General features: G+C 44.9%; 1 protein-coding gene across 5 annotated transcripts in view; it reads left to right on the top strand.

The window, feature by feature from the left end:
• Positions 1–13,708, top strand: part of Tiam1 (TIAM Rac1 associated GEF 1) — a 361,212-nt gene that overhangs the window by 240,308 nt on the left and 107,196 nt on the right. For all 5 annotated transcript variants that reach the window (XM_047563443.1, XM_047563441.1, XM_047563439.1 and 2 more), the window contains one exon: positions 8,832–9,279. In XM_047563443.1, the coding sequence (XP_047419399.1) occupies positions 8,832–9,279 (448 nt within the window). The remainder of the gene's footprint in view (positions 1–8,831; positions 9,280–13,708) is intronic.

Below are 13,708 nucleotides of genomic sequence, written 5' to 3'. Positions count from 1 at the left end.
GCAGCCTGATGTTGGGCAACTAAGAAGGTATCTGCATATTGGAGCTTGGGAGTCTGAGCCTGTTTCTGCTTGGTTATTTAACCTCCCTGGATCTCAGTGCCCCTTAAAGGAGGCTGATGGAAGGGTTCCAGGAGGGAAGGAGTGGAAAACTTGCAGTCCAGTTTATTGCACTAAGTACGCATGCTCAGTAAACAGTGGTTATTAGTTGTGATGGTGGAGTCGACTTAATGTTTCCGAGCCCAGCTGTTCTGTAGCTCTGAGACTTTCAGAGAGTGAGTTGGAATTGAACAGTGCCATTTGAAGGTGCACCCCTCATGCAGCCAGGCTCTGAGTTTCCAAGGGAAGCTTTGGCTTGGAGCCGTCATGCATATTTGTGAGAAGAGCTTCATTCATCCACTTGGGAGATGGAAGAATGTGGCTGAGCTGCCTTGAGCCTGTCTCAAGGAGCTGTGAGCCAGGGTACGATGTTTGGGATTAGGTTTGTGGGTTTGACTGACCACAGTTTCCAACACCTCAGCATTCCTAGAAATTCTGCCCACCATTGTATGGAGTGGGAATGGGGTAAGGCAAAGCTCCGGACCAGAGCTCAGAGATTCACTTCAGCCTGATTGCTGTCACCAGCTCCTTGGAGGGACCTCACAGGTCACCTCTCTACCTGGCCCCATTGTGTTTCAGAGGAGGAAGGGATTAAACGAGACCAGGTGACGAGGTTTCACAATTGGATTAAAACCCAGGTCTTCTGGCTCCGTTATGGCCGCCTTTTCTTCCGAAGCATACCCCACACGGTGGCACCTGCCCTTGTCCTTAGGTTTTAAGATCAACATCTTCAATTCTGGTATAGAAGCAAAAATGGACTTGTTGACTCAAAAGGAAGTTGTTAACTGCCCACTCCTATCACCCAAAACAGCAGTAACGGGGAGAGATGACCAGGACAGCTCTAGCAGAAGCCATACCTGATGGGCTTTCTTTGATCTGCCAGTAATCCAGTTGAGCAGGACAAAGCATTAGCAGAAGAGGATCTGGAGTTCCTAGAAAAATTGTGTTTATTTTTTAAATTTTTGTTTTGTTTGACAAGTTATCTTAAATGGCTCAGAAATAAGTTTGTTTCCCAAGCTGAAAATTGGCATCAAGAGCCAAGTGATTCTTAGCTTTTGTCATAGATTGCTTTGAGAACTGGCTAAAGGATTTGGACCTTTTCCTGAGAAAAACACATGCACCCTTCTGCATAACAAATAAAGGGGTCTGTGGGTCCCCCAAAGTCCACCTAGAGCCTTCTGGTTAAGAGTCTTACATTACTTTTTCATCAAACAAAATATTTCCATGTCAAATCTATTTTTAAAATAACCCCTCTCTTCCTTTTCTTCCTCTGTCTTCTGTTCTTCTGTTCAATGGTTTTTTTTTTTTTTTTCCTTTGCTATTTTGTGCTTCCCTCTTTATCTTTCTTTTTCTGGCATGTAAATTAAGCAATGAGATTCTTATTTTGAAAACAAGCCCATCCATTTTCAACAAGAATAGCTGTCTCCTTTGCCAAGATCTTTTTCGGGGGTGTGGGTGGGTGGTTAGGTAGGTAGTTGAGAGATGACTTATGTCAGCAGTTTTCAGACCTTTTTTGTTTTGTTTTGTTTTTAAAAAGTATTTTGGGCTCCAAGAGGTATCCATTTATGCAAGTTATGTCTATAGATATTTATCATACAGTAATTGAAATAGAAATATAAAAAAATTTATTGATTCATTTTAAATGAGCAATATAACATTAGATGTTCACATAAATACCTTTAAAGATTTTTTTATTCTCTAAAATTTACAAGAAATAATGTGGAATGGGAGGCATTGTTGTGTATTTTAGCAATCTCTGTGGCTTCTGTTTTCCAAGCTGTTAGTGCTTTGTGTCTGCTTGTGCATCCACTGGTTTGCAATATGCTCTTTGGCTGGTCTATATGAGCAAAGTTTGTCCCTTACACAGGTAGTTGGAAAAGGAAGGATCTTAGGGATTCTCTGCAAGTATTTAAGGACCCTGGCTCTCACCCAAGAGCTGCTCATTTATGCTGACAAGTTGAGAAAGTTCAGGCTTTTGAAAATCACGTTTTTAAATTTAGTGCACAAGTCAAGGAAAATCTGTGCCCCTCATTTCAAATTGTGTCACAATGCGTAAGCGTTGGTTTTGTAGCATAACTGGTGTCTGAAGTTCAGAGCCCTCTGAGGAGGAATGTGACACCCTGCTGCATAGGACCAAGAAACCAGTCTACTATGAAGGACTGAGAGGGTGTCCATGGAGCCCAGTGGAAAACTTAGGAAACACCTGACAGCCTTGTCTCTTTGTCACGTGGGTCACCCATTGACGGAGTACCTTGCCTAGGCCATAAGATAGCCTGCTAATTTATTTCTCTTCCTTTCAAAAAATAAAGAAAAATATTTAAATGAATTCTGGTTGCATCCATACAAGACATAATAAAACTGGACTGCTTGAGCATTGCAAATTTAAGCTTTACAGTTAGGACTAATTTGTCATCTCAACTTTGGTTGCGCGTGAGCTGAGCTTGGCAATGACTAAACCTTTAAATCAAACTAAAATGTTTTCCATGAGAAACTGTTTTCCTTGTTTTGAGATTGTGGTGGAAAATGAGCAGCAGTTAGTTCATTCAACAATTATTTTTAAAGTGCCTACCCCATGCCAGGTGCTATTCTTGGCGCTTGGGATGTGTCAACGAGAAAAGATCCCTGAGCTCATGGAGCTAGTTGTGCTGAAATGGGGGTGTGTGGCGGAGAACAGAGAGCGCCACAAGTAAGATGTGCCTGGGAAGAAAGATAAGGAGAGATGGCAGGGTGGGGGGGTGGGAGGCGGTTCCAGGTGGAGTGGTCAGGGTGGGCTCGTGGGGGAGGGCAGCCTTTGCTGGGACTTGAAAAGAAGGAAGATGGCGGTGGAGTTCCATGGTAGGAGGATGCCTAACACATTTGAGGGAAAGCAAGGAGCCTCGTGTGACTGGAGTAGAGCTGGGGTCAGGGAGATGACACGTTGAGGAGGAGTTGAAATGACCATTGGTGGAGGGAAAGAGAAGGTGCTTAGCTGTAGAAAAGGAGGAGCATGATAACTCCTGGGAGCAACAAGGAATGCCCTGGAAACGAGTTCTTCAATTTCACTGTTGCAGAGTTGCATCCAGAACTCAAGCGCTCATTCTGGGCATTTGGGGAGGGTCTTGAGTGACAGTCTGTGGAGTTCTTCACGTCGCTCTTGGAAGACTTCTCTGGCGATGGTGGGTGGGATGGATTAGTGGAAGGAAGGTGGTGAGTACAGAGAACTTATTGCTGAACCAAGGATGTGGTACCAGGAGGGGAAGCAAAGGAACAGGATGTATGACATACGATGGGTTAGGAAGCAGAACAGTGACTTCAAGGTAGAAGCACATCCCTGGAAAAACAGATGAAGGGAAAGAAGATGATTCATTTGACTTGGACATAAAACACTCTCCAGTTAGAAGTTACCTGTGGCAACATTTCAAGCCTTTGCCAACTTAACTTTGGAGTTTCTTTTTAGTAACAGCAAGAATTTCAGTTCTACTGGTTGGATTGAGAGGAACTGTGAGTCACTCTCATTGGGAATCATTTGAGAAGGAGGAATGGGTGTTGGAAACAGAAAAGGATATGGAGATTTTGTCTTGGGAAAGGAAGTAAAGGGAAAATAGAGCTGGCTTCCTATTTCTAGCAGGAAAGACAATCATTAATAATAATGCCCAATAGTTGCTAATTCACAGTGTAGACGGTGTCTCTATTTTCTTTTGTCGTTGGCTTTGTGGATTTAAAAATAATTAAAAGGTTTCATTAGTATTAGGCTCATTCATGCTTATAATCCTTCTGTTTTCCCTATGGGACCTTGTTTTCCCCAGATTCCTCAGCCCTTCTTCCAAGTTAGTATGGGAAGCTCAGAGTTGAGGTCAGGCAGTGCCTTCCCCGCAGCGGCTGGGGTGTTAGGTAAGGCCGATGGTAGAGACGATGGTGATTATAGTGGGCATTTTTGTATTGCTCCTGTGTGCTGAACTCCAGTCTGGACACTTTTCCTGGGTTACCTCAATCTCATAGCATCTTACAAAGTGTCTTAAAAGGTTAACCATCTACCATCGTCATTATACAGATGAGGAAACTGAGGCACAGAATGGTGCAGAGTCATTTACCTAGAATTGATATTTGTTGTACTGAGATCACTGTAGGTATGTGAGTAAACCAAAGGCAATGCTGAGAACCAACGATGGGATATGTGTGTGTGTGTGTGTGTGTGTCTGTACATGTGGAGAATTCTTCCATTTTGGTGATAAGAAGGAGAAAAACAAGAGGAGGAACATTTTAGAATTTAATAAAGCAGAAATAGTTCTAATTTAAGCTTTTACAGTTCAAAATTCCCCTTCCCCACTGAAATTCAGTGAATTCTCGTACATTATATTTAGCTTCTCTGCACAGGTATGTTCAAGCTAAGTTGGATCCCTCAGGAAAATTAAGGTGATCAAAAAGCAGTTTCTAATTGCATTCAACTTGTAACTCTAAGTGACCAATTGATTTGGTTGTCCCTGAATTGTCCCAGAGCCCTTGCACTTTGTAGCTAATTACCTTTTCACAATTGTGTCTGCACATAAACACAGAAAATCTTTCCCCTGGAGTACTTGTGTTTGCAAGTCGCCTGTGGAAAAGCTTGAGCCTGGCTACAATGTATCATCAGTCCATATTCATGCCGGGTGACCCTCTAGTTTCCAAGGCAGTGAAAACAGGCTTTGATTTCGCCTCTGGCCTCCCTAGTTTAGTACAGGAGCTCATTTTAGCATTTGTTGCCCAGCTTACATTACTAAGAAGATGCTTGCCCAGCAGCTGTTGCATGTCTGGGGCTACAGCTGTCCACTTGTGCATCCAGGAGGGAAGGATATACATTCATCTTGGGGAGCTGCCAGTAGAATGGAAACTGACGAATGCTCCAAAAATCTAGTTTGAGAGGATGTGTCCCGGAAGAGCAGAACTTAAGAACCTTCCCAACCCATGAATGTTCATAATTGAGTCTCATCAATAGAGCATTTCTAACATGGAGAGTTTTTTTTTTTTTAGCTGTTTTCTGGAGATCTCTGTTGGATCATGCACCATAATGGGAATTACTTCTCTATTTGCATAAGGTCGTACCATTTCTTTTGATTTCTTCTGTTTTTTTTTTCCCCCCCGCAGTCTTGGGGATCAAGCTCAGGGCCTCAGCACATGTGAGGCAAACGCTCTACCACTGAGTCACACCCCAAGCCCTCCTCTGACATTTTAGGCTAAAATTTAGTATTTGGCTAAATAGTCTAGGACAAATCAGATGCCGAGTCTTTTTGTTAGGTAAGAGGGAACATACCCTGCCTTTGCTACAAAGACTGTAGAGCCTCCCACGTGACCTCATCCGGGACATCTGTCTTCTGTATGACTTGCTGCTGGGAAGAGGCAGGAGGTTAACAGGTGTTCTGGGTGTGGGGAGAATCAGGGTATTCCATTGTGAAATGTCTGAGAGATCAACGTAGGTAGGAGGAGGAGGAGCCCTTCTAGAAGTTGACCACAGGAAATTTATGTCAGTGGGGGAAAGAAAGAATAGCATGGAGCAGTGTCCCTGGTGGGTCTTCCCATTGTCCATGCTAGTGGATGGGCCTCTGGATATTTGGAACATCCAAGCTTCATGACTAAATAAGGGTTGGGGCAGGGAAGTAGGTATGTGCTTCCTGATGGGTTGGGTCCCATGTCAGCTGGAGGATGTGTATTGCCAAGCCTGATTAACCACTTCTGGAGATGAGGCGGAGTTGTCTTGGGTCATGGGTCCCAGAACATTGCCTAGCCATCACATTGCGTCATGTGCTCCAAAAGTATGCTCACTAGCAGACCTCATTCCTGGAGGAATCCCTTCCTTGCCTAGTTTGGTGGCCATCTCAGAACTGAACACACACAGCCTGGGCCACTGCATGGTTACAGCGACAGTGGCATGAGCAGATGTTCAGGTGTGAGACAGAGGTGAGTGTCCACAGAGGTCTTAGCTCTTCATTTACATAGGGAGAGACTTGAGGGTGTTCTGTAGAGATGAATGGTTAGTAGGGCTCTAGTAAAACCATAAGAGATGAGCTCTTGAGAGTGGGCCTCCTGGTTCTCTGCCTGTGTTTCCCTCATCCTCTTTGCATCTCTGCCTCTGGTTCTCTTCACTTGCAGCATTTAGCTCTTCACTGGGCAAATGGATGAACCATTACTCAGTTTGTCCTTGGAGGCCCTGGAAGGCATTGCTGGTAACCAAGAGGAGGGCATGGAACTGAATGTTTAGACAAAATCTGATCAGGTGCTGCCCGTGGAAAAGATACTCGGAAGCTCAGTTGCCAACCTCTAGTCTGCCACCAGCCAGTGTTCTTATCTTTTAATCAAAGAGGTGGCTTTGCAGTGTTCCTTCCTGTTCTGGAACTCTGGAATTACAAGATGCCTAGGGTTAATTCTTTGTACTGAAGTCTCTCTGATGGACTAGCCTGTATAGCCTCATTTTCCCTGTCTCATAGAGAAACCTTGCATCTCTGCATTTCAGAGGAGAGCAATTACAGTTGATTCCTTCACACATACCTATCCCACATCAGTGAAGGATTGAGACATACGAAAATGAACCCAGAAGTTTGGGAAATTCATAGACGTCTCATCTTACGTGATTCACGGTTATCTATAATCAATGATTGTCAAATTTCCTTATTGTCTTATATCAGCAGGGAAGCAATGGTGAATATCCCTGCCATGGAGATATGGAGATGTGGATTGATAACAGTGTTGTCCTGTTTATGTAGAGGATTTTTACCAACTGGATCTGGGTTCTTTATGACTCTCCATGGCTGTTAACAGGCACAAGAACAGATAGCAAAGAGACGGGACCAGCAATTACAGGATGTATTAGCCCAATTGTCATGACTATAACAAAACACTTGAGGCTGATTAATTTTTAAAGAAAACAGATTTATGTAGTTCATAATTTGGGAAGTACAAGAGCATGACACTGGTGTCTGCTGGCCTTAGTGGGGGCCTTCTGGCACTTCATGACAGAAGCACACATTAGAAGGAGAGATCACATGGCAAGACAGAAAGTCGCAGAGATTCACGGGTCAGGCATACTTTTTTTATAACAACTCGCTCTTGCAAGAATAACTCAAGAGACCAGCATTAATCCTTTCCAAGGGTGTTGCCCCCAATGACCTAATTGTTTCTCACTGGACCCCTCTTCTTAAAATCTCCACCAGTTGTCACCATTGCCATAATGGGGACAAAACTTCCAATATGTAAACCCTTATAGAACAAACCACGTCCAAATCATAGCACAGGGTTAAGAGTTCCCTTATGTTCCTGTAACTCCCAGAGGTCTGAACTCCACTTGAAATGGAACTGATCCTTAGAGGCTTGTCCAGATACACCCTGCTACCATTCCATGCCCTTTCCCACCTTTCTCCAGGTTTGGCTCTGTACCACTTTTAGCTGCTCACTTAGAATTTTTCATGATGACTGTGAAAACTTTGAACTCTTCTAAGTTGCAATGACAAAGTGAGACTTGTGGAAATGTGGGCATGGCACCTACTGGGTCCTTACACAGGACAATATTAGTTGGTGGTGTGGCTCATTGGGTTCCATTGCCTTTCAGCAAAGATTTGCCCCCAAAGCATTCCTTTTTATGACAATCCAGACTATCCTGTTCGTTTTAACAAGTTTGAACCATAATTAGTTATTTATGAGAGTAAAAGTTCCAAAAATGGAGAGTCTCCAAACTGTACATTACTTTGTCATCTTCTCTGTGTCAGACTCTTACTCCTGTTCTCTTCCTTTCAGAATAGTCAGTGGCCTTCCTCATCTGTAAGACTGTTGGGCCATTCTATCCAATACTGCTGTTGATTGCTGCCATTATTTACTTATTTTTTATGGAAATGCTTATAGCACTTTAGAGCAATTAAAATTCTGATTTAGGAACAGACCTGCCTGTCCTGGAAATGTTCAGCTGGAGAACAGGGGCACTTCTGGAAGTTCCAAATGTTTTAAAAGTGGGAATTGATACCCAGCATCTTGGCAGTTGCCCTGAATGGTTATTTGGCCCAGGGGCAGTGAGTCACCTGCTTTGGGCTCCTAGCATCCCTGCTTTGAAAGGGCAAGGTAATTGGAGAGCAAGAATTGGAGCCCTGGGCCCAACAAAGCACAGTGAGACTGCTGTTTTCAAGAAGGAAGCTGATTAGGGCATGAGGACTCTTGCCTGCTCCTGGGACGTGGGGTCCTGCTGGGTGAGTGGGTGAGCGGTACACTCACCCCCTTATAAAATGTTTAGTCACCCCATTATAAAATGGACTCCTAAGCAGGCCTTTTATTTTAAAAAGAAAAGAAAAATCATATCAACTGTGAACACCTAGGTATGCATTGTAACCCCCTACCTCTGGAACAAGGAGCTAATCTGCCTTCGGGATTTCCCAGAGTTCAAGACCAGCCGCGAGGGTGAGGGCACTGAGTTCTCTCAGCATGGCGATGGGAGAATCTCAATAGCAGATTTGCCAATTAGCTACTTATCTAAGTCAGATAAATGATAAGCTCTTTGAAGTTTTCCCTGTTTCTTTTCTATTTCCTGAACATTCCAAATGGTTTGCCTTCCTGCAGGGTGGCTCAATGTTTCCTGAGCAGCTGGGAGGTGGCTGGGGTGAGAAGGAATCCGTCTAGGAGGAGTGGGGAGCAGCCATGCCCTGTGGGTCTCCTGCAGCCACAGAGCCCCTGGCTGGACCTTCCGGAGCTGCTGGGCTCCTTCTCCAGTGATGCATGTCTCTCTTCCTCTTTCTGCCCCCAAGGATGTTAATGCAGGCGAGGGCAGCGAATTTGCAGACAGTGGGATTGAAGGGGCCACCACCGACACGGACCTCCTGTCCAGGCGATCCAATGCCACCAACTCCAGTGACTCGCCCCCGACCGGCAGGGCCTTCGTGGGTAGTGACAGCGGCAGCAGCTCCACCGGGGATGCGGCTCGCCAGGGGGTGTACGAGAACTTCCGGCGGGAGCTGGAGATGAGCACCACCAAGAGCGAGAGCCTGGAGGAGGCGGGCTCCGCGCACAGCGACGAGCAGAGCAGCGGCACCCTGAGCTCTCCGGGCCAGTCGGACATCCTGCTGACCGCCGCGCAGGGCACCGTGCGCAAGGCCGGCGCGCTGGCTGTCAAGAACTTTCTGGTGCACAAGAAGAACAAGAAAGTGGAGTCGGCCACCCGGAGGAAGTGGAAGCACTACTGGGTGTCCCTGAAAGGTACGCGGGGCGGCAGGCTGCACGCATGTGGACCTCTCATGAGCTCCGCCGAGCTCGGTGCGCACGGGGCGGGGCTCTCTGCCTTATCACAGAGAATCATTTCCTGTAAAGTTTTAAATATTTTATTTGATTGTGGTAAGACCACAACATTAAATCTGCTCACAACACATTTCTAAATGTATGCTACACTATTGGCGACTCTGTGTACAACATTTTAGGCAGAACTCCAGAACGTTCGCATCTGCCTTTACTGGAACTTCACGCCTCTTAATTAGAAACTCCCTGGCTGGGCTGTGCCCCCTGCGCCTGCAAATGAGGCTGCGGGGTGCTTTTTTATTTTATTTTATTTTATTTTTTTTTGTTTTTGTCTTTTTAAACTGTTTTTCATGGTTAAGCAAGAAGAGCAGGTCATGCCCAGTGCCCTTGTAGGACACCTGGTTCTGCTGACAGTGTTAAAGGATGAGTATCTTTCCCTGCATTGCTTTTGGAATTATTCAAGTTTGTGCCTCCCAAAGTGACTGTTGTAGAGGGAAAAATCATTAGTTTGAATCCTATGCAACTGCCATTTTTAAAAAATAAAAAATTGGCACAAGGTCACTGATTTCTTAGGGCTTGACCCCATGTTTATGAAATGTCTAAACCATCACGTTTGTGGAAAAGATGTCATAGCTGAGCTGTGTATATTTGCACATGTGTAGAGATGTACGCATGCACACAAGTACCTGTCCCTGACCTTTCTTCTCATGTAACCCTAATATTTTACTGTGGCCCTTTGTCATTTTGCATCCACCCGTGTGTGTATTTCTGCATGAGTCTGCACAGGTCTCTGTGGTGGGATGTTGTAATTCGTTTATGAGCTTTATGTCTCAAAAAGGGAAAGACACATCTTCGGCACATTTAGAGTTTTTGTCACAGATGGATTTGAAACAGGGTTAGTTTATGGCAGGAGGGGTTCGATAGGTGAGTGAGGTGGGTGGAAGGGCACAGGAGAAGGAAGCTGACCAGCTGTGGTGTGGAAACTAGACCCCGTCACTGGATCTCACTAACTGAGGTTGCTGTGGGAACGTCCCACCCTAGAGTCGTGGAACGGGCTGGTGCTCTGCTCAGCGAGTGAGCGTCTGCCTGTGCTGTGAAGTGCAGGCCACCGAGCAGGGTGTGGGTGGGCCCCGTTGCTAGGGGTGCCAGCTCTTGCTTCAGTTTCTGGGGAAGCAGGAAAGGAGCATGTTGTTTAGAATATAGGTTTTGCTGTATGACATAGGGATCCAGAATGACAGGGACAGAGCCAGATGGAACTACCCCCTAAGGCTATGTGAAGCCTTTCCCACGAAGTCAGCCAGAGGCCCAGGTTCTTCTTTTGTTGCCCGTCTACTCTTAGAGCTGTACTGCTTGGTGATTAATATAGAGGGCCTGCTTACAAAATGCAGACGTTCAGCCTGTGGCATGAGCTGCCACTGTCCTTCATGTGTGACTGGCCTTGGTTGAATTGGGAGGCACTACAGGGTTGTGTCTGTGGGGCCTGGGTCCTGCCAGCTGCTCTGCTGTGGCAGGGTGGGATGAGAGGTGGGGACAGTCCTCAGGTCTTCCACCTCCTGTCTCTCCCCCAGTTGCGTACATCCCTGGATCCTGTACTTCTGTTTCCTGTGGCCATCTTTCCTTCCATTCCCTCGGTTAGTGAATGCTGACTTCTGAAAAGCCTGATCCAAAGGCCACCAGCATCACAGTCACCTCTGGAACTTCCTGTGTTGTACCTCCTACAACTGAATCACAGGGTTGGCAGGCAGGCCCCCTATTAGTTTGCCAGAATGGCCCTGACAAAGTGCCACAAAGGGTGTTGTAAGTAACAGAAATGTATCGTCTTCCAGTCCTCGAGGCTGGAGGTCTGAGACCAAGGCCTTGGCAAGGGTGGTTCTCCTGAGGCGTCTCTCCTTGGCTTGGAGATGGTCTTTTCCTTCTGGTACCTTCATTTGGTGGCCCTCCTTACCTACGTCCAAATTCAGTCTTCTTATAAAGACGCCAGTCACATTAGATGAGTGCCCATCCCTATGCCCTCACTTTACCTTAATTGTCCCTTTAAAGTTCACGTCTCCAAATATGATTACATCCTGAAGTAGTGGGGGTTAGGATTTCTGCATAGGAATTTTAAGAGGCAGAATTCTGGCCGTAAAAGGCCTGAATTTGTCTTTTAAACAAGCTTCCCCGGTGATTCTTACTCTAAATTTGAGAACAGCAATGATGGTGGCATAGGATAGAAATCATTAGGTGACTGTTTTTCTTGGGACTTAGTGTGAAGGGGTAGTCTTTTCCCTGCCATTTCCCTAAAGGCTAAGTGACAGGAAGCCAGGGTGTGGGCGATTGGGAGCACAGTCCATGAGCCCATTGGAGGAGGGAGCCTTTGCTCTCTGGGTGACCCAGATCGGATGACACAGCCTGTCAGGAATCAGGCTCAGAACACGCAGCCATGGAGCCCTTCATGCTTAATCCTGACAGGTTCCTATTAGCTGCAGACACACTCGGGGCTTTGTACCTGCTACTCAAAAACAAGACTCATTCCTGACTTTTCTTAGTAATCCTCGAATATTGAGAAAGAAAAGGCTGACCTTCTGGAAAACTAGAATAGAGACTTTTCCCAAAGATTCTTTTGCATTATACAAAGTAAATAATTAAAAGAAAAGATATCTAGAATGAATCTTGGAAATAAGTCCATGAGTAGCTGAACTTATGTTCAAGTGAAGATAAAGGTAAACAGACTTTGATCAGGGAGTATGTGGTTCTTGGATTTGCTGCTTTGTGTTAGTTTTAAAATTGGAACAAGTTGATCATTGAGTAAAAGCCAATTTCAAATACCTCCTGTTGTGGATGATTCCAAATCAAAGTTAAAAATGTACAAAAACAGCTATCTGGAAGACCCATTGTGGGCACACGGCAGGATTGTGGGTGCACCTAATTCATTATGGATAGACTTATTTCTCTGTTCTCCACCTGCGGTGAAGTTTGTTGCTCCTTATCTAGTTTGTTGCTTATTATCTACAGATAATTCGGTTTGGATGAGTCATAAAGATTGTTTAAAGCATCCTTTCTCAGCAGTAACACTGTTGACTTTTTTCAGATATTTCTTTTTTCTGGGGGCTTTCCTGGGCATTATAAAATGCTTAGTGCCCTCCCTATTGTGTTCGTCAACTTTCCATCACTATAGCAAAATGCCTGAGTTCATCATCTTATAAACAGAAAAGGATTATTTTTGTTTGAAGTTTTGGAGATTTCAGTCCATTTTTTTGGTTGTTCCTGCTGCTTTTGGGTCTGTGGCAGGGTAGCATGTCATGTTGAGAGTGAGTGGCAGAGTTAACCACTTACCTTCTGGCTGGGGACCAAAAAGGAGAGCAAGAGAAAGGACTTGGGGTTCCATTATCCTCTTCAAATCCATGCCCCTAAATCTTAAAGAACTCCCACTAAGCCCCAACTCTTAAATGTTCTACCACCTTCCCATAGCCCCATCCCTGGAGGCTGTGTCTAACACCTGGGCCTGTGGGGAACATTTAAGATCCCAAATACATAGTGCCTGTCCTTATCCATTAGATGCCAGCAGCACCTCCCCACCAAGTTGTGACAATCACAAATGTCTGCAGATGTTGTCAATTTGACCCACATGAGAATCTTTGATTTAGAGGAAAATAGTGTCCCCTTCCATTTTTGTTTTCTTCTTCTTCTTCTCTTTTTTTTTTTTTTTTTTTTGAGTACCAGGGATTGAACCCAGGAACACTCAACCACTAAGCCACATCCCCAGCCCTATTTTGTATTTATTTAGAGACAGGGTCTCACTGAGTTGCTTAGGGCCTCGATTTTGCTGAGATTGGCTTTGAACTCGCAATCCTCCTGCCTCAGCCTCCCGAGTCATTGGGATTACAGGCATGTGCCTGGCTTCTTAAGCTTCTTTATCTCTAATGCTAGCCTAAGGAATGGGAATAGGAGCTGCAGATGGTTTAGCTTTTTGATGTGCGTGTTGTTTGAAAACTCCTTAGATCTCCAAAATCACAGGGATTGTGGGAAAAACAGAATTGAGGCAGAACAGTGAACAGTGTGAGTTTAAGTTACATGTAAGCAATTTTAAACCCCCAATTTAAAAATTGTTCTATTAAGCTTTATTAAAAATTTATAAAAATAAGCACCATAAGACATTATCTTTTTTTAAAAAAAGGAGCAGAGAACTTTACCCTTAAAAAAAGAAGCAAGTGTAACTTAAATTGGTAGATGGTATAATTGAGACTCCTGAATTATGGAGATGAGGACCACAGGTATGAAGTTATAAAGCTTAGGAACTCTGTGCTGCAAGCACTTTTAAGCAAAGCCTGGGGCCAAACTGTGCCAAGGGCAGGGGTAGGTGTGAAGTGAGTGGGGTGCAGACCAGTATTCTACATGGAGCTGAGTTTAGGGG

Source organism: Sciurus carolinensis, chromosome 9 (assembly GCF_902686445.1).
Source record: "Sciurus carolinensis chromosome 9, mSciCar1.2, whole genome shotgun sequence".
NCBI lineage: Eukaryota > Metazoa > Chordata > Mammalia > Rodentia > Sciuridae > Sciurus > Sciurus carolinensis.
Note: the sequence above shows the minus strand (reverse complement) of the source record. Positions and strands in the feature narration are given on the sequence as shown.